General features: G+C 40.6%; 1 protein-coding gene across 3 annotated transcripts in view; it reads left to right on the top strand.

Moving 5' to 3' along the window:
* ZNF385B (zinc finger protein 385B) overlaps nucleotides 1-20,695 on the top strand; it is a 380,374-nt gene that overhangs the window by 234,530 nt on the left and 125,149 nt on the right. For all 3 annotated transcript variants that reach the window (XM_075529722.1, XM_075529724.1, XM_075529725.1), the window contains one exon: nucleotides 17,209-17,351. In XM_075529722.1, the coding sequence (XP_075385837.1) occupies nucleotides 17,209-17,351 (143 nt within the window). The remainder of the gene's footprint in view (nucleotides 1-17,208; nucleotides 17,352-20,695) is intronic.

A 20,695-nucleotide genomic window follows, 5' to 3' on the forward strand; every position in this document is an offset into this window, starting at 1 on the left:
CTCCCCACACTCTCCGTCATCACTCCTTCTGTTGTGGCCCCGCTCTCCATGGTCACCATCTCTGCTCACAACTTCGCTGGCACGACCAGAGTGGCCTTGAACCCCGTTCAAGAGTGGGTCATGGGTCTCGCACGGAGCAGGACTTGCATGATGCCTGCACAGAAACACCGGACCTCATCCTGCTGCTCTTGTATGAAGATGCCTTTCCACCTTGATGGAGAGCCAAGAATGGCTCCTTCCATGGCAGCCATTATAAGACTCAACTGAAAGTTTTTCTGAAAGTTCTGTTGTTATGCAATGTGCTTTAGTGTGCTACAATCAGGGTAACAGCGTGGGAGCAGACAAGATTTAATATATACCAAAATGGTGTCAGGAATTTTTACTGTCCCCATTTATTACCAAATTGTGATTTCTAAGAGCTCATTTCCTTCCTTCCTTCCTTCCTTTCTGTTTAATTTAAACAGGAACAGATTCTGAATAGGTTAACAATGTTTGGTTAATATTTAAGCTAAGGAAGCCTTTGATCTCTACTAACATAGGAGCAGGAGCAGAAGTAGAACAAATATTAACTGTCTCTCTAAATTGAGCAAACTTCTTGGGGTACTGTTTTAAGAAGTAAGCTGAAGCAGACCAGTGTTTCTTACCCCTACCCTCTCCCTTTAGATTCTGAACTCTAAACCATCTAGATCCATGGTTCTCAACCTCCCTAACGCCATGACCCTTTAAGGCAGTTCCTCATGTGGCGGTGACGCCTCAACCACCAAATTATTTTCGTTGCTGCTTCGTCACTGTAACTTTGCTCCTATTATGAATCGGCCATCCCTGTGAAAGGGTCCTTTGACGCCCCCAGAGGGGTCGCGGCCAACAGGCTGAGAAGCCCTGATGTAGATAATAACAATTTACATTATCTGATATTCAGGGGTGGGGGCATTTTGTGGACTGGGTGTTAGAATTCAGAGCCACAGTTGGATGCACTGACTTGCATCGCTTTATCCGATCTCTCCGTAAAGAGTAGAGCCTCAGAAATCCTGCGGGGCAGTTCCAGTCTAACTTGCAGGCTCTTTCTGTGAGTCTGAATCATCTGAGTTGCAATAGGTTTCGATTAACTTAAACTTGATACATTATTTAGGGTGTTGAAAGACATTTGAAAAGTCAACAGCGGTGATGGTTGCACAATGAGGAGGTTGTAATTGAGGACCCTGGCCAGCCCCTCTCTGGGACCTGCCCAGGAGCAGGTCAGAACCAGGGGGCTCAATGGCCCAGGTGCTTTATCTGTACTCCGGAGGAAGGTCAGCTGCCATTTCCAGAAGGGAGCAGGAGGATGAGGGAGTGCGAAGCTATCTTTTCAGATAGCACATTTATTGCAATTCTGATAACATTTCAGTATCAAAAGCGCCATCACAAATAGGAGCGTGCGTCCTGAGATGAGACCATTTGGATAAATTATATTGACTAGATCGTGTGGTTAAAAGCGTCGCTTCAGTGGGCTGTGTTTTTCTTCTTTTCCCAATGGGAATATTAAAGGGATTCTTTAAACTGAGGTGTAGTAAGTCGTCTGTTATTCTTTGAAATGAGATGTTGGTTCTTGGTCCTCATTGGTTTTTCTTTCATTGAAATTACAATCTTACATTTTAAATGAAATTCTACATGCCATTGAAAATAAGAAAACAGGCCAAATACTAATTTACTTGGCATTTCTAGAAAAATAATAACTTTCATGTGTCTTGCAATTGGACAGACTATCCATATACCAAAAAGTATCCATAGGCGAAGAGGTTGAGATTTGGTCCTACCGTTAGTCAGGCGTGGTCCTGGATCAAGCTATCCTAACCTCATTTTTTTTTTCATGTAAAATGAAAGCCATTTTAAGAATTACTATTCCTCCATCAATACTCAGTGGTTTCAGAAATAAAGCCATCGCCCCTTCCTGAATCTTTAAGAAGATGCCTAAAATAGCTAAGGCACAGCCCTAGCCTGCCATTAGCCCCTCACTGCTGTCAAGGGCCAGCTCCCAGCAAGACAGAGGCTTCAGACCTCCTGGAGGTGCCTTGATTCCAGGAGACAGTCACTGGGTAAATCCAGCACGGGACCATCCCCCACCCAGGACTTTTGGCCAGCAATTTCATCAGGCTCGACCTCAAGAGAATTTTAGTTAAGCCTGTCTGGAGGTAATTTTGGCTTCTCTAAAGATTTAGTACTTTAGGAACTAAGCATGTGACATTCCCTTTGGATAAGTCAGGGATATTAAACTACTTTAAAAAAAAACTTGAGAAGGCCTTTGCGAGGGCCTGTCTCCCTTTCTTTCTCCCTCCTGCCTTTGCAGAACCATGCTGAGTACCTTTGGGTCGCAGGTGGAGAAATTGTGACAAGGCAAAGTGCTGAAATTCAACTCAAAGTCGAAAGTTGGTAGAGACATCCTTTAGACACCATTTAAATATACTTGCATGCTGATAGTCCCATGGATCTTTCAATGCAGGTCCCAAAAGTTTCCATGACAAGTTGTCCCACCACTGATGCACGAATAAGCAAAATATGGCGTATCCAAACACAGAAATGTTGTCCAGCCAAGAAAAAGAATAAATGGAATTCTGATATCCGCTATGACGTGTGAATCTTGACAAGAGGATGTTAAGAAAAATAAGTACTTAAAACTAAAAAAAATGCACAGAGACAAAAGCTAATCCGTGATTCCCAGGACTACAAGATGGGGAGATGGAGCGTGTTTACTTAAGGGGAAACTGAGTCTTTATTTTAATGAGTCCTGGTGGCGCAGTGGTGAAGCACAGAGCCCTGGTGGTGCAGTGCTTACTCATTGGGCTGCGATCCAACCGCAAAGTCTGCAGTTCAAAACTCCCAGCCACTCCGCTGGAAAAAGATGAAATTTTCTATTCCTGTAAAAAGTTACAGGATCATAATTCACAGGGGCAGTTCTACCTTGTCTATCGGGTCACTATGAGTCTGCATCGACTTGATGGCGGGGAGTTTGAGTACCCACAGGAGAAAGAAAGGGCAGTGTGCTTTGGTTTAGAGGGGCAGTTCTAGTCTAACCTGCAGGCCTGTTCTAGGAGTCTGAATCATCTGAGTTGTAGTAGGCTATGATTAACTTAAGTGTGATATAGTGTTTAGGGTGTTGAAAGACATTTAAAAACCACCAGCGGTGATGGTTGCACAAGGAGGTTGTCATTAAGGACCCTGGACACATCACAATGGTTAAATTAAAAAGTTTTGTTATATATATTTTAAACAATAAACCAACCCTGTTGGCACTGAGGCAATTCCACTTCAAAGCAACCTCCTAACAGTGTGGACCTGCCGTCAGAAGATCTCGGGGGCTGTGCTCTTTATGGAAGCGGACTGTCGCATCTTCCTCCTCTGGAACTTTGGGTTTTGAAGGATGGCCCCTTCGGTTTGCAGCCTAGTGCTTAATCACTGCGCCACTAGGGCCTCTTGTGAAATGTTTTCCACAATTAAACAAATAAATGGCTCCAGTAGTGGAGTGTGCCACGTGCTGAGCCAAACTATAGCTTGTACTATGTAGTAACTGCATCTTCATCCTTTCCTTTTACCTTTGTATGTGTAAAACTCAGTCCACACTCACGCTCTCCAGGTATAAATGAATTACCACTTGGCTGTGTATATTCTATTGCCACAGCAGCTGAAAAGCCATTCATTGCATCTTCGTGAGCGATTCATCTTTTGTGTAAAAGCTGGCATATTACTACTAACCCCATAGGACACCGTGGCTTAAGATCTATCATGATGTGGCTTCCCGGCTGCTTCTTGGGGCAGCACTTCATTATTGCCTAGAGCCTTCAGTGTAGCGCTCAGAAGGATTTGTTTTGGAATGCAACATTTGGCCAGGCTGCTGCTGCTGGAGATCTTTGGAGGGAACCCTGAGCTGCCCCGGGGGAGACTGAGCCCCAGAACTGGCGATTGCTAAAACTGTGCAGACTAGAGTTCTAGATATGAGTTTACTCTCCCAGGCTTCACCGGAATATGGCAGCACTTCCCATCCACTTCCTAAATTGAGCAAAGTATCGACCCTAGAACTTTGATGTGCTCCACGTCATTTAAGCATCATCAAGCAGGGAGAATGAATTCACATAAACATCACATTCCTCCTAAAAATAAGGGAACTCGACAGTATTTGAAGATCGTATTCTTACTAGGAGACCCTGGCTATATTTTAATAACATTTCCCCACAAATTAATAAGGTGAACTGCATTACTTCTTATTTGACATGTATATCCAAAATTGGAATTGCTAGGCCAGAGGAAAACAAAAAATACTCCACCAATCTACCGCCATCAAGCCAAATTCTACTCTTAGCCATAGGGTTTCTATGAATCTTTCCAGAGAAGACTATTACATCTTTCTTTCTGGGCTGGGAGGGGGCTTCTGGGTTCAAACCTCCAACCTTTTGCATAGCAGCCCAGCTCTTCAACCACTGGAATCCTTCGCTTGCCTCGGAGTTACTTCATAGGGTGTGTGTTTGGTCAAATCGTTTTTTAAAATAGTTTTATCCACGTAGACTTCAGTAAGAGAATCTGAGTCGATCAATTTCATTACCAAAACTTTCCTAAAGTTTTTCTTCATTTTCGCCTTTCTGGTGAGGTATAAAGGAGTCTTGGTGGCAGAGTGGTTACACATTGATCTGCTTCCCACAAAGTCAGTGCTTCTAACCCACCAGCCACTCAGCAGGCGAAAGATGAGGCTGTCTGCTCCTATAAGGATATGAAGTCTTAGAAAATTTATATAGGAGGGGGTACCCAATGAAAACTAGAAACAGATCTGCCGGGCAGAGCTTTCATAGTACACAATTTTTTCCTGTTAGGTGAGCATCCAGCAACTCACTCTGAGTTAGTACACCCAGTAGCATCACCTGGGAAGGTTCTCTCCGGTCAGAGTGCATTTTTTTCATAAAAGCAGTTTAACTCACACCTTGTGTTTTGTGATGGCGGATTTAAGAGAACAGCATGAGGCTGTGAAATTTTATTACCTGCCCGAGAAAAATGCCACAGAAACTGTTGTGATGTTGAACACAACTTACAAGGAGAGTGCTTTGGGAAAAACACACGTGAATGAGTGGTTTTCTTGTTTCAAAAAAGGTGAAATGTTGATTGATGACAAACCTCGTTCTGGACATCATCAACTTCCCAAATGGATGAAACTGTCAACTCATTCTATTTAGAGGTTCTGGAAATAATATATAACAGTGTACAACAAAAAAGGCCTGATTTATTGCAGACGGAGGAGTGAGTTTATCACCATGACAAGGCACTTACTCAAAAAAAACACCATGCCTCTCTTGCCCCATGCACCTTACTTGCCTGGTCTCACTCTGTGGGACTTCTTTTTGTTTCCTGGAATGCAGGGACATGAAAGGACAGAGATTTGAGGATGTAGAAGAGGTGAAGAAGAAAAAATGAGGGAGGTTCTGTCAGCTCTCCAAACAGATGAATTTGGAAAATGTTTCCAAGAATGGAATCCCAGATTTGACAAATGTATTAAGTGTAATGGAGAGTGCTTTGAAGGTGATAAGGTTGTTTTGTAAAAATAAATACATAGCTTTTGGGGGGGGGATTCTGGTTTATTTTGGGTACCCCTCACAGAGTTGCTGTGAGTTGGAATCAACTAGAAGGCAGAGAGTTTGGTTTGGTAGGTGCATACTGATATTTCATTTTGATTCCAATTTGTATGTTCCTAATGATTAATCGAGGAATGATTTTTGATAGTTACTGGCCATTTATATCATCTTTTTGTGACATTCAAGTATTTTGTCCATTTTCTTATTGTGCTGTGTGCCCTTTTGCTTTGACTTGTATGAGGTGTTCTTTTTAATTTAGATTCAAGTTCTTTGTCGTAATATATATACTGTGACTATGACATCTTATGCCTACCTTTTATTCTTATTGGATTATTTTACTCAATTATTTTCTTTATGATTAGTATCTCATGCATCCTGTTTAAGAAACCCAAGGTTATAAAGATGTTCTAGTTTTTGGATATTAAAAGTTCTGAGGTACCTAGTAGAAAATAGCCCTTTTAAATGTTGTTGAAGTCAGCATTTGCTAAATGGATTCGATGACAGAGTCTTTTCATGTGACAACTTCACACATACCTACTTTGTGGGATGATGGCATGAACATTAGTGTCAGACTAATGGGAATTTGGACCCAGACTCTACCACATGATGATGATCTTAATCTCGCTAAGCTTCAGTTTTCTCATCTATAAAATGAGAATAATAATCAAAGTCTTGCAAGATTGTATTGTAATTATTAAGAAATACAATTATTGTAATTATTTAAAAAATAAGATACACTTATTTTATCACTTAAAGTATCTGGCACAGACTAGAGTTTCACTAAGTGGTAGTAATTATTATTTTTATTATTTTTGTACCTTCTCTTTATTTTTTTTAACATTTTATTAGGGGCTCATACAACTCTTATCACAATCCATACATATACATACATCAATTGTATAAAGCACATCCGTACATTCTTTGCCCTAATCATTTTCAAAGCATTTGCTCTCCACTTAAGCCCTTTGCATCAGGTCCTCTTTTTATTATTTCCCCTCCCTCCCCGCTCCCCCCTCCCTCATGAGTGTACCTTCTCTTTAAAAGTAAAATAAATTTTGTTTATAATTCTTGTAGCTGCCAGGCCCTTGTGAGTCGTCATTGAATTAAAATAATTTTGTGATTTGGAAAATTTTAGGATACGTATATTTTAGAACTAGGTCTTATACAGCATCTGAGAAAATCCCTCATGATACTTTTATATTTTGATTTCAGATATATTAGTATCAGATAAGTTTCAACTCATTCCCAGATGAAAATTATATCTGCTAGAATGTTCGAGGTGGAGCCCTAGTGGGGCAGTGGCTAAGCATTCGGCTACTAACCCAAAGTTTCATGGTTTGAACACATCAGCCACTCTTTGGGGAACAAAGACGTGGCAGTTGGCTTTCGAGAGATTTACTATGGAGTTCTACTCTCTTCTGTAAGGTGGCTGTGTGTTGAAATTGACCAGACAGAAATTGTATTTTAGAGGTCCAACCTTTTAACTCTTTTTACTTGATAGCATGTTCCTATCTCCAGTTGGATACTGTCTCTGTATAGCTGCACTGCTTTCCAGCTGTAGAATTTGATGGACGTAGCATCATAGTTAAGAGCATAATTTAGCAGTCAAATACCCAGGATTTAAATCCTGATGCCACTATATATGAGCGTTGAAAAGTTAGCCAAGTGCTCTTCCTTTCTATGGCTTCACTTTTCATTGGTAAAATAAGGGAAAGTACCTTGTTTATCAGGTTATTATAAAAGTTAAATGGGTAGACATATGTATATGTGTACATATGTGTACACACATATACATTTATGTATGCTTTTTATTATAATAGAATGTGCTTCAAAATTCTATGGATAGATGAAATTAAAAGAGAATGGAATTTTCCACAAACTTTTTGAATCCCCTCATATATATGTTATATACATGTATATGACATAATTAACATTGCCTCCCATGATATGTGTGTGGGTATTCATACTCGGAGCATAGTATAGCTATAAAACTGTTATCTCTATCACTATTATTGTGTGGTCTTTTCAGAAGCAACACGTTTATTCAATGATATGTTCTTTTCTTATAAGTACCTCCTAATATCCGGCACTGATGGGGTCTTGGCGATTTGTTTTCCTCTGATGGCAGATTGAAGAATGGAGATGAATGGTTAGAAAAGAGGCAGGGATATGCTTGGATTTTGATTGTTCTGGTAAGGGGGAAGGTTATGCAGGACACAGTCCAACACAGCTGGGAGAGCAGTGAAAGAGAACCCTGAGCTTAACAGAAAATCTGGAATTCCACTGGACTTCTTTCTTTAAAGAGATGCTAGGCATCCTATAATGAACATTTAGGAGCCTGAGTGGCACAGTAGTGAAGCATTTTGCTCATTATAAGTCTGCTGTTTGACCCACGAGTCATTTTGTAAGCAAGACATACAGGTATGTGCCCCAACAGTGGCTACAGCCTTGGAAACGCTGTCTTATAGCGTCACTGTGAGTCAGAACCAATTGGATGGTAATAGATTTGCTCTGACTTTGGTTTCTTAGTGAGTTCACCTCCTCATAATTTAACCAAAAAGAAGTTTACTTCTGATAAAAATTCATACATACCAACACATATCAATTTAACAATGCCCATTTGTGCAATTCAGTGAAATTCGTTGATTATATTTTAAGTATTGAAAGAACTAGTCTACATTCCACTATTTCAGGAGGTAACATATGAGCAAAACCCAATAGTACTGAAGGGAGAAGTTCAAGTTTCACTAAAAGCATTAGCTAAAACAAGGGTCCAGGAATTGATGGAATATCAATTAAATTGTTTCAACAAATTGATGAAGTATTAGAAGCACTTATGCCTCTGTGCTAGGAAATTTGGATGATCTTTACTTGGCCAGTTGATAGGAAGAAATCCCTATTTGTAACTATTCCAAAGAAAGGTGACCCAACAAAATGACCCAACTATAGAACAACATCATTGATGTCACATGCAAGTAAGATTTTGCTGAAGACCATCCAACAACATTGGCAGCGGGACATGGACAGCAACTGCCAGAGCTCTAAGCCCAATTTAAAAGTGAATAAGGGATATCATTATGGATGTCTTGACTCGAAGTAGAGAATACCAGAAAGATGTTTACTTGTGTTTTGACTATGTCAAGGCATTTGACTTTGTGAATCATCACAAACTATGGATACCCTTGAGAAGAATGGAAATTCCAGAACATTTCATTGTGTTGATGCAGAATTTATGCAGTTGTGTGAACAGAAGAAGGGAGTAATGTGTGGTTTAAAATCAGGCACGGTGTGTGCAGGTTGTATCCTCTTATCATATTTATCCAATCTGTATACTGAGCAAATCATCAGGGAAGCTGGATTATATGAAGAAGAATATAGCATCAGGATTGGAGGAAGCTTATTAATCACCTGCAATATACAGATGACACAACCTTGCTTGCTGAAAACAAGTAGAACTTGAAGCACTTGCTGATGAAGGTAGATGATTTCAGCCTTCAGTTTAGATTACAACTCAACATAATGACAACAAAAATACTCAACACTGCACCAATAGGTAATATCAGGATGAACAGAGAAAAAGTTGAAGTTGGCAAGGATTTCATCTTCTTTGGGTCCACAATCAGTGTTCATGGAAACAGTCAAGCGATCAAAAGAATTATGTTGGGTAAATCTGCTGAATAAGACCGCTTTAAAAACAAAAGACCTCTTCAGAGTGTTGAAAAGCATGGATGAACTTTGAGGACTAAGGTGACCCAGATGGAAGCCTTGGTACTTTCAATTGCTTCCTGTGCATGTCAACATTGGACGTTGAATAAGGAGGACTGATAAAACATATACTGCACCCTCAAGAGGGTGACCCTCCAATGACATAGCACTCCTGAGATACACCTTAACATGTTCACACAAAACAACACGAGCCCCAAATGTATAAGATTTTGGAAACCAGATCAGGTCCGGCATGACTTGTGATGATTGTGAAGAATACTGAACGGACTGTGTACTACTGAAACGACAAACTGATCTGTCTTGGAAGAAGTACAGCCAGAGTGCTTCCTGGAGGCAAGGATGGCTAGACTTTGTGTTACATACTTTGCATATCTAGTCAGGAGAGACCAGTCCCTGGAGAAGGACATCGTACTTGGCAAAATGGAGGAGCAGTGAAAATAAGGCAGACCCTCAAGGACATGGATTGATTCAGTGGCTGCCACAAAGGCTCAAGCATAACGAGTGTGGGGATGGTGCAGGAGTGGACCGTGCTTCCTTGTCTCCTGCATAGCGTCGCCATGGGATGGAACTGACTCAATGGCACTAACAACAGCAGCACCCTTCGTGGCCATGATATATATATTTTATTGGGGGTTTTATTTTTACTTATATATATTTTATTGGGGGGGGTTATTGGGGGCTTTTACAGGTCTTATCACAATCCATACATATATCTATTTTGTCAAACACATCTGTTTACATATGTTGTTATCATCTTTCTCAAAACATTTTCTTTCTACTTGAGCCCCTGGCAACAGCTCCTCATTTTCTCCCCTCCATCCTCCACCCTCCCTCCCCCACACCCCCTTGATAATTTATAAATTATTCTTTTCCCCCCCCATGCTTTATACTGACTGCTGTCTCATTTCACCCACTTTTCTGCTGTCTGACGCCCCAGGATGGGGGCCATACATCAATAATTGTGATCAGTTCCCCTTTCCTCCCCGATGCCCTTACCCTCCTAGTACTACTGCGCCCCTTATTGGTCCTGAGGGGTTTATCTGTTCTGAATTCCCTGTGCTGCAAGTTCTTATATGTACTAGTATACATGTTCTGACTAGCCAGATTGGTAGATACAATTGAGGGCACGGTAGTGGGGGTGGAGGAAGCATTAAGGAACTAGAGGAAAATCGTGGGTTTCATTGGTGCTGTACTGCACTCTGACTGGCTCTTCTCTTCCTTGGGGCCATTCCTTGTTTGTTTGTTTGTTTATTGACACTCAAGTACTCCCTCAATGTAAGAACAATTTGTTCTACTAACACAGCACTCTTTGATGTTCACTTTCCCTGACACGATCCCTGAAGACAAAGTGGGTACATAAGTAAATGTGATGAAGAAAGCTGATGGTGTCCAGCTATCAAAAGATACAGTGTCTGGAATCTTAAAGGCTTGAAGATAAACAAGCAGTCATCTAGTTGAGAAGCAACAAAGCCCACATGGGAGAAGCACACCAGCCTGTGTGATCATGAGGTGTCGATGGGATCAGGTATCAGGCATCAAAGACCCAAAACAAAACAAAAAGCATATCAACAGGAATGAGGGGGAGAGCAGAGTGGAGGCCAATGCTATATGTTTATGAGCTGTTTCAACACTCAGTGAAGAAGACATATGAAATCATGGTAGAAAGCAGCTACTTCTTCTGGATCTAGAGTAGATATAAATTTAATCTCTTCCTGAGATTCTTCTCCTCGTAGATTGCTTTTCTGTGAATTAGATCCTTCCTTATAAGGATGAAGTAGGGTTTTAATTGTTGCTATTGTGTGGGGGTTTGCTTCAGAAGAAACAGGTATAGAAGGGTCGCTGGACTTCGTCTTTGTGGCTGCTGGGTTCCAGCCGTGGATTTTGTGATTAGCAGCTCAGTTCATGGCCACTCTGCCACTCAGTCTTTGAAGGCAGTCCTTTCAAGTGTTTCTGGCCTGCCGACTAGGCTTTATAGTGATGGATTATAATATACTCCACTTGCATAATAAGTGTCTTATTATGTTACAGAGGTAGTTTGCTGAAACAATAGTCTCTTCTTTTTAAATTAATTTATTTTTTATTATTTGGGATGAATACATATGTCAAATCATTTCATAGTTCAGTCACATCCAACAGAATTGTACATTTGCTACCATAATCACTATCCAAATATTTTTGTTCTCTATGGACCACTTGACATCATCACCCCTTCATCCCACCACCATCTCCATGTCTCCCTTCCCTCCAAACTCTTATTCCACTTGCTGACTCTAGAGGGTCTCAGTCCTGGTTTTCCTACACTAAAAAGCAAATTATATATATATATATATATATATATATATATATATATATATATATATATATATTTATATTTATATCACACCACCACCATCAGCACAACCACCACTTCAAGAGGGTAACCCCCAATGACATACCACTCCTGAGATACTATTATGTAAAATCAAAAACCAAACTAATTAATACAACCCAAAAATAAATAAGATTTTGGTAACCAGATCAGGTCCTGCATGCATCATAGGGGGAATCTGTTGACAAGTTTTGATACTCAATACATCAATGCGCTCCGTTTAGTGGCCACGTTCCCCCTCTCCCTCAATTGTGGATAGAGGGAGTTCTCTGGAGGTTTACTTTCCCTGGAGTTCCGTCAGTGAATCTGGGCACCCACTGTCATCCATAGCCTTCTGCAAACCAGACCTTCAGACTTTAGGGTCTAATGTGAAGCCCTTCCTTCAACTTCAGATGATATGTTTCACAATTCTTCAGTGACTGATGGTGGTGTGCTTCTTCCATGTGGACTTAACTGACCTCTCACTTAGAGGGCTGCTGGTTCAGAGACAAGCCTTTTTTTTTTTGTTTTAAGTGTGTGCCCATTCCATATATATATATGTGTGTGTGTGTGTGTGTGTGTGTGTGTATATATATATATATATATATACATTTTATTGGGGGTTTCTTACAGCTCTTAAAATAATCCATACATCAATTGTATTAAGCACATATATACATGCGTTTCCATTATCATTTTCAAAAATAATTTCTTTCTGCTTGAGCCCTTGGTATCAGCTCCTCTTTTTTCCCCCTCTCCTCCTCTTCCCCCCCATAAACCCTTGATATGTACATAGACCTATATCCCTACTATTAAATATAAATATATTTACATATGTACATGACTTTATTTATACCTCTATAAATGTCTTTTGCCTCATAGTTCTTTCCTTTTTTCCTTTCCTCCTTTCACGCTATCATGTTAGACCTTCATTCAGCTGTAAGTAATTCCTCTCATCTACATTGCACCAGGCATTCTACACCCTCCTCACCATAGATTTTACATCTCTGGTTGTTCCCTTGTCCCTGGGTTTGTTGGTCCCCCTCCCTTCCTCCACCTCCCTTTCTCCCCTGTGCCCCTGCAACCATCGGTCCTGTTATTATTTTCTCCTCGAGATTGTTTATCTTGCCTATCTTATATAGATAGACTTGAATAAAAAGAAGGGGGGTGGTAAGCCTATAAATCTGTGGTTTTCAACCTTCCTAATGCCGTGACCCTTTAACACTGTTCTTAATGTTGTGGTGACCCCCCAAACCATAAAATTATTTTTGTTGTTATTTCATAACTCTGATTTTGCTACTGTTATGGATTGGGCAACCTCTGTGAAAGGGTCATTCAACTTCCAAAGGGGTCGTGACCCACAGGTTGAGAAGCGCTGCTGTAAATAGTTCCATGTCTGTCTGTTGACACTTCTATATGTTTTCCAATTCAGCCTGATGAGGTGCCAAGCCCTGCCGTCCGAGTCTGAAGTCTATTTCCTGGATTCCTCAGGGACTTCATTGCTCTGCTCCTTTTTCTACCCTATTGAACTCCCTTCGTGTTTCACCCTGGTGCGGAGGGTCAAACCGGGCACAATTCCTGCAATGTGGAGAGACAAGCCTTTAAGATCCCAGACATAACTTATCTGACAGCCGGGCACCATCTACTTCTTCACCACATTTTGCTATAGCATCTGTCTCCTCGGTGTTCCCTTCTTGGAGGCGAATACAGAACAGGACCATGATGTAAGAATTAATTGTTCTTACATTGGAGCTGGGATTAGTGTGGACACCCAAACTATTCCTGGGAATATATTTTTTGTTTGTTTTTCTAATTATAGTGGTGAGTCATGTTTCATATATGTCCTTTTTTATAGCTATAGATGAATACATCTTATATTTTATTAGCAAAATAAAATTATGGGAGAAGAGTAATTGCCTTTTTATATGCATATGTGGGTGAGAGTATATGGATATGGTAGTAGAGTTTCTATGAAGACAAAGGTAACTTTTAGATTATTGGGTGTGCCTTTTTGTGCGTATATATTTAATTTTAGTACAAAGTTTGATGAATAAACTGGCCCCTCAACCCACTATCAGAGTCTTTTCTGATAGTGGGTTGACTCACGGTAACCCTGCCGAGAGTTTCTGAACCTGTCATTCTTGATAGGAGCATACGGCCTTTTCTTTCTCCCTGGGACTGACTTGTGGGTTTGAACTACCAACCATGAAGTGAGCAACCATGAAGTTAGCCTAACCCACAGTGCCACCAGGGCTCCGTATATAAATTAGATGGTATAAAAAGCCTTCTTATAAGTTGGAACTCAATTGTGACATAGTTCACTATGATATGATATATCTACCAGGGGTTCTGAAACAGAACTAACTACATGAAGGAGTTATCGTCCATTATGCATGTTGCCAAATGTTTTATCCAAAAGACCAAGGTTGCCTCCGTCGCATGAGAATTCACTGTACATTCAAGTACCTGTTCAACCCCTGCCCCACTCCCCCCCACCCCCCCTTCGTAACAGGTCCTTGAATTTCAGAGAAATGAATCATGTACCTGGCAGGTGCAATGCATTTGAGCAATCTCCTGCTTGGATCTCTTGCTGTGAGCCATCCTAAAGGGAAGGGACACCCCCCCCACACACACACACACACCCCGAGGACAGTTCTGCTCTGTCTTATAGATTTGCTAAGAGTCTGAATTGACAGGAACACACACACCGCAGCAACCTCTCTCAAAACCAAACTTGTCCCATAGCGTCACACTCCAGATGGACCGGACAGGCCAGGTAGAACCACCTTTTTGAGTTTCTGAGACTGTCGATCTCTACCAGCCTCTAAAGCCTGGGCTTCCTGGCTGCTGAGTTCCAATGTAGTGGACAGCCCACCATGCCCCCTGGCCTCCCTCCACAGCAAGAGCTGCACCCAAACCTAGAGGAAGGTATCTGACTGGCAAGTGCATAAATAAATAAGCACTTTATCCCATTTTTATTTACAAATGCCTCCTTTGAAGCAATCATTCTTGATAAGTCAACATTAAAAACAGGTTTTAAAAGTGAAAACAGGAAGGTTGAGGCGCAGAAATGGATGAAAACAGTTTATCTTTATTCAGAAGATCTGCCAGCACTTTAAAACAATCTGTGTTTAACATGGCAAATTGTCTGCCACTGAAATGCTAATGAAATGGTAAACAGCTGCTAAGTTTTTATGCTAATGAATGGTGGCTGCTAAGTAGCTCTCAGGCCTTGTCTTTATTAGCATAGAGATCTGATTGGGTAAAAGGGGAATCATTGTGAGTGCTGACCTTTGTTGATGGAACAATCTGTTTCATTTCAGGTTGCCTTCTACTTGATTTGAGTTTGTATGAAGTGACTCTTGCCAGGCCCTCAGGGACCTGTATTACACATGGTTATCAGAGCCACCACTGTGAGCTCAGAGAAAAAACTTTGCTTCTCTTAGGGAGATCCACAATGGTAAAATAATTATCAATGTGTTCATCGGGCAGCATGAGGTAGAATGGGTCTTCATGCTTATTTTTAGGTTTCAGCAAATCTTTTTAAAGCAAATCTTTTAAAATCAATATATCTTAAGATAAATACTGTGCAAACATTTAACGTTATTAATATAATACATTATTTTTATTGCACTGGGGTTAGCAATAGACATAACATTACCTGTTCAGAAGAGCAGTGTGTGATTAAATGTAAGGCAGGTATGGGAATGCCAGACTGAGAGCAGTGTTGTTTTTGGTGTCAGGGAAAACAAAAAAGCAAGCAAGCAGCTTTATTATTTAATCTATGCTTCTGACTGATTCCTTTTTGCTGAGTCTTACTCTATATACCCTCGTGGACAGGGTTGACCGAAAGACTTTCCAGTGCAAATCCATCCTCCTGGGATATCCTTGTCTCTTTTCATGTTTTTAGGATCAATGTAACTGAGGTATGGCTGTCCATGGAACATTTTTGCTCAAGAATGACTTGAAATATGATGCACACTTTTTAAGGAATTCATGAACAAAACCCTGTATCACCGAAATAGGAATTTTAGTGGTGATTCTGGTATACTACGTACAAAGATGGGTGGACATTTTGATAGTTGAAGTATTTTTCCATTTCTTCATGAAGTCGGTAGAGGAATTTAGGAAATGCTTGGTCCTATATGGTCATTCCAAAAAAACATTTAAATTGACATGCACTAATAAAATAAAATGGTTTAGCTGCTTTGCAAAACCATCTGGCAGCTCCTCAAATCGTTAACCCATAGGGTTATTATATAATAACCCTGCAATTGCAACAATTCTTACTGGAGAATTAAAAACATACTCACATAAAAACTTGTACATAAATATTCATGCCAGTACTATTAATAATAACCAATTAGTTGAAGCAATAGAAATGCTTATCCACTGATGATTAAATAGGCAAAAGTGGTATATCCATTCAATGAAATAATATTCAACCATGAAAAGTATCATGCTAAGTGAAAGAAACCAGATATCACATATTGTATGATTGTACTTAAACGAAAGTCCAGAAAAGTAAATATGGAGCATACAGTCGATTCGTGCTTAGCAGTGCCTTAGGAGATGCGAAAATGAACAGTGACTACTCCTGGCTGTAGATCGGGTTTCTCTTAGGGGCGGGGGTAAAATATTCTAGGATTGACTGTGGTTACACAACTAAGTGAATGTACTAAAGACCATTGAGTTGTGTGGTATGTGTATCATATTTCAATAAAACTGTTATAAAAATAACTTTTAAAAGGGCAGGGCAGGATCCCTCTCCTAGAAGCTATGAGCTAAAAATAGTGTTTGTTACTGGGGAGTGTTTTAAGCCTCCTAGTCATGGGTTGAACCAAGTATCTCCAGGGATGACAGCTAATGTAACTGTTAAAAGAACTGTTGCTTCTTAATAAAAGCAAGTTCATTAGAAATAAAAGTTGAACGCACATTTTTGAGTTCCTGTCTCAACCCTTCCTTATCCCCTGATATCCTGACAGCAGCCAAACCACAATCCTCTCTTTGCATTCTCTAACCAGCAAATGGATAGACACTTTCCTCAAACTAAAGACAACTTCCACCCTGTTTTTGTAGAAAATAAACCGTTTGAGTCATAGCCTTCTTGGGATCAGACAGTGACTATGAAAGTCCAAAGTTTTTACTCATGTGGAAACCTGGGATTGATCTCTGATTCGCATAAAACATGCCTCCTAGCCATTCAGTGACTCAATAGAGAGAGCAGCTGGGTTGAGTCTTCTCCCTGTCTCTCATCTACATCGTTAGGCGACAGGCCTTCCTCTTCCTGCTCCACCTAGTAGAGGACCAGTGCTCTTTAGGGCTCAGCCAAGTCCGAGCTACCCTGAAACCTGCATAGGGAAACGTCACTGACTTAGCCCCCCAAGAAGACCCTTTCTATCTGTGTTTGTTCTTCCTGCGTCATTTGCTTGCATCCTGTGTAACTCTCTTGCTTGCAGCTCAGCAGTCTCGCTTTGGCACCACAGGCTTGGGAGGGAGATGGGTGTGAAGAAGACATTGAATGCATTTTTGGTTTGTTCTTGGCAGGTAGTACATGCCACACCACGCCCCTCCCTGCTCTTGTGCGTACACCAGCCTTGATGATGCAACCCTCCCTGGATCTCAAGCCATTCATGTCTTTCCCTGTGGACAGTGGCTCTGCTGTTGGACTTTTTCCGAACTTTAACACAGTGAGTAAACATCCTTTAATGTTATTTATGCCCCCTTCAATTTAGTTCGTTCATTGCAACCACATACAGGCAACAAATACGATCCATTTCCCACCCTTGTGATTGTTAGACCCTGTATTGGTTACACAGCTTAGGTGTGAAACAGAAGAGGCTTCTTCTTCAGCATTGGAAGTTAATCCAAACAATAGTCAAGCATATTTGTTTTATAAAATTTCCCTCAAACAACTTCTGAACTGCTGCTTTGTGTAATTTTGAGGGGCTTCTCAACCACTTGAGAACCATTTCTGGGCTGATGTTTAGATGTGAGGAACGCTGTTTAGAAGTACCGCTCCACGCTGATTGTCCCCCGGCTACTAGAAAAGAAGGGGGAAATACCCAAAGGCTTTATCTCCCGAGGTGCATTTTTATCTTAGGAGCTGTTTTAGTGTGACTCTTACCAAATTGAATTTTTATTTGCAGATCACGTGACTCTGACTTTGTAAATCTGCAAACTAAGCTGCCTGCACCATTCCTCGACATTCCCTTTAAAGTACACGGCACACATTAATGAAGTGCCTATAATTAAGCACGCCCTTTCATTCAGATCAATTGACCTTCTTTTATTTGAATGAATGGTACTTTGCAGGCTTGCCAAATGCAGCGTGACATCTTGCAACAATAAAATTCAAAAGAAAATTCATCTGTAGCTAAATTCTAAGCTTATAGTGAGGAAAAGGTCAAACAGTTCGGGTGAGTGCATGAATTATGTCTACTAAGTCAATAAATACAGTCTGTTTGGGCACGGTGTGAAGCATGAGTGATACAGAATTATAAAGGTTACCATATAAAAAAGAATTGCATTATCAACACCGCCAGACAGTGCACATCTGAAGCACTGCCAAGTGTTTCCTTTCGCAATCATCTTCTGTACGAAGTGAGCACAGCAAAAGGACGTTTCTTTCGAGGGTTGTAAATAGACTCTGCTGATAGGCCTTCTGTGGCGGCTTAGTGTTGCAAGGTAATTAGGGAGCAGTGGGTCAGCCAACTTTTTAAAGAGCACTGGTCTTGAGTTAGCAAGTCCACAGTTGAATATTTTAGTCTTTGGACTTTTCAGCCAAATAGTTCAAAACGAGGGAGGGATTAAAAAGGTGGGCATTATTTCTAGTGCAGTGGAACAGCTCAATAAGATAAATCATGCCTGCCCTGGACACATTAATCCACCAAAAGTGACTGCCCAAGGCCCCACGGGCACCATTTTCAGAGAGCTTGAGCTCAGGCGAGCCTGTCATGTCTTCTCTCAAAGCGCGTGGTATATTCCAACCCTAATTGAATCGGGCTCTGCTGCTTAGAGGGTTTGCGAGGTGCTAGCTGTTGAACCCCACTTGTCTCCTTAGAGAGAAGGATGGCAAGACTGCATCTCACCTACTTTGGACATGTTATCAGGAGACCTGACCTTGGAAAAGGACGCCAGACTTGATTAAGTGGAGGGGCAGGAAAACAGAGGAAGGCCCTTGACAAGATGGATTCCCACAATGGGTACACCAGTGGGCTCAAACATAAGCTCCATTGTGAGGATGGTGCAGGGCCAGGCCAGGCTTCATTCTGTTGTACAGAGGGTCCCTGAGTCTGTGGCATCCATAACAGCAGGTAGGTTGATTCACATGCATTGGGAAGACAGCATGTGTGACCGTGGCAGAAGTCCAGTCCAGTGGCCAAGAAGCAGCATTGATGATGGAGTAGGCACAAATGACTTCTTTCATGGCCACTTCTGTGTATTTCTTCTTTATCCTTTAAAACACACATGCACACACAAGTCATACATGGTTACTTATTCCAAAGATGCGAATGAAGCATGAGCACTTAAGCAGAATGAGAAAGCGATGATTTCTGACCCTAAACACACTCACATTTCTTTTCCCAGTGACAAGTGCTGTCAGTAGCAGGGAGTACCCTCCAAGCCCCTTCTGTAAGGGAAGAATACACATCCTTACACCAGTGCCCAGTCACGTTCGTCTGTTCACAACAATGATCACTTCATCATCGCTGCTCTATCGCTCATTTCTGTTCAGTTATGAAAATGTCTACATATGACTTTCTGATTTTAAATGGTGTGTACAATGAACACAAAGAGTTCATAAAAATTTAAGGTATAATTCAGTTTTCATAGGTTTATTCATATTGCACAGAGCTTGAAGATGCACTAATATGTCATTTTTGTTTGTTTTATTCATAACAAGTAAACTTATGATATATGTGAGAAATCAGAGTAATACTGGTAATAGAAGTTCATTTTTTCCCCATTTGGGGGAAAGAAAATAGACTTGTAATTTTCCAATGAAAATACTATCTGGTTGAAATGAAGATTGTAGCAAAGAATTACATGGGGGCATTTACTTTATTTTCTCTACTTTTTATTATGTCCAGAGCATTTTCTAGGAGGAGTCCTTATAGCGTATATTAAGAATTAGGTCATTTCAAGAAAGACCCTCTCTAATCTTTTATGAAGTTAATATAAAGGATGAGTGGCCTATATAGGATTCCTCACCATGAGTTATAGTTTAAATTACTCTGAACCTTTTTTAAAAATCAGCTTTTCCATTTAAATATCCAACTCACCCAATCGATTTCCTAGTGCAATTTCATAAAAGCCAATGCCCAGATTTGCCTAGGGAAACATTATCATTGTATATCCCTGCTCATAGTACATTATTCTATATGTGATACTTCGCATCCTTCTGAGGTCTCACACCTTTGAATATTACAGTTGGCTGTGATGACTATTGTTATTGTCAAGATGAGGGAAATTAGTTAAGAAAGAACTGAGACTTGGACTGCAATCTTCTAACTTCAAAACTCATGTCTGGCTCTTCCGCACCCGTGACTCTGTTGATCCACATCACCTCCCACCTCATTCATTGTGAACAAAGCTCAATCAGACATCTTTTGTATTCTTTTCTGGAAGCATGGTGGATAGTTTTCAGCAGCAGCATTTGTGAGAAAGAGGAAGGAAGCATGGCCTGGGCAAAATAGACCTCTATAAACAATATCTATACAGCAGAATATACATTAGATAACAGAGATGATATGTTTAGAGCTGTAATTGTTTTGTTGGCGGATTTTGAAAGTATATCCTACCAGATAATCTACTTGGTCTTTGAAAACCATGGTGATTGTCACCATATCCCTTTATTCTTATTGAAGATTAATATTAGTAAGCGAAAGAAATAAGGCCTATTTTAATCTCATGATTATTATTAGAAGAATGAAAACACCAGACCATGAGGCCTCCATTGGAAGATTTTAGATTTCCAAGTTTTGCTATTTTACGTGGATTGTTAAAAATATAAAAATAATTTCCTCCAATT

Source organism: Tenrec ecaudatus, chromosome 13 (genome assembly GCF_050624435.1).
Source record: "Tenrec ecaudatus isolate mTenEca1 chromosome 13, mTenEca1.hap1, whole genome shotgun sequence".
NCBI lineage: Eukaryota > Metazoa > Chordata > Mammalia > Afrosoricida > Tenrecidae > Tenrec > Tenrec ecaudatus.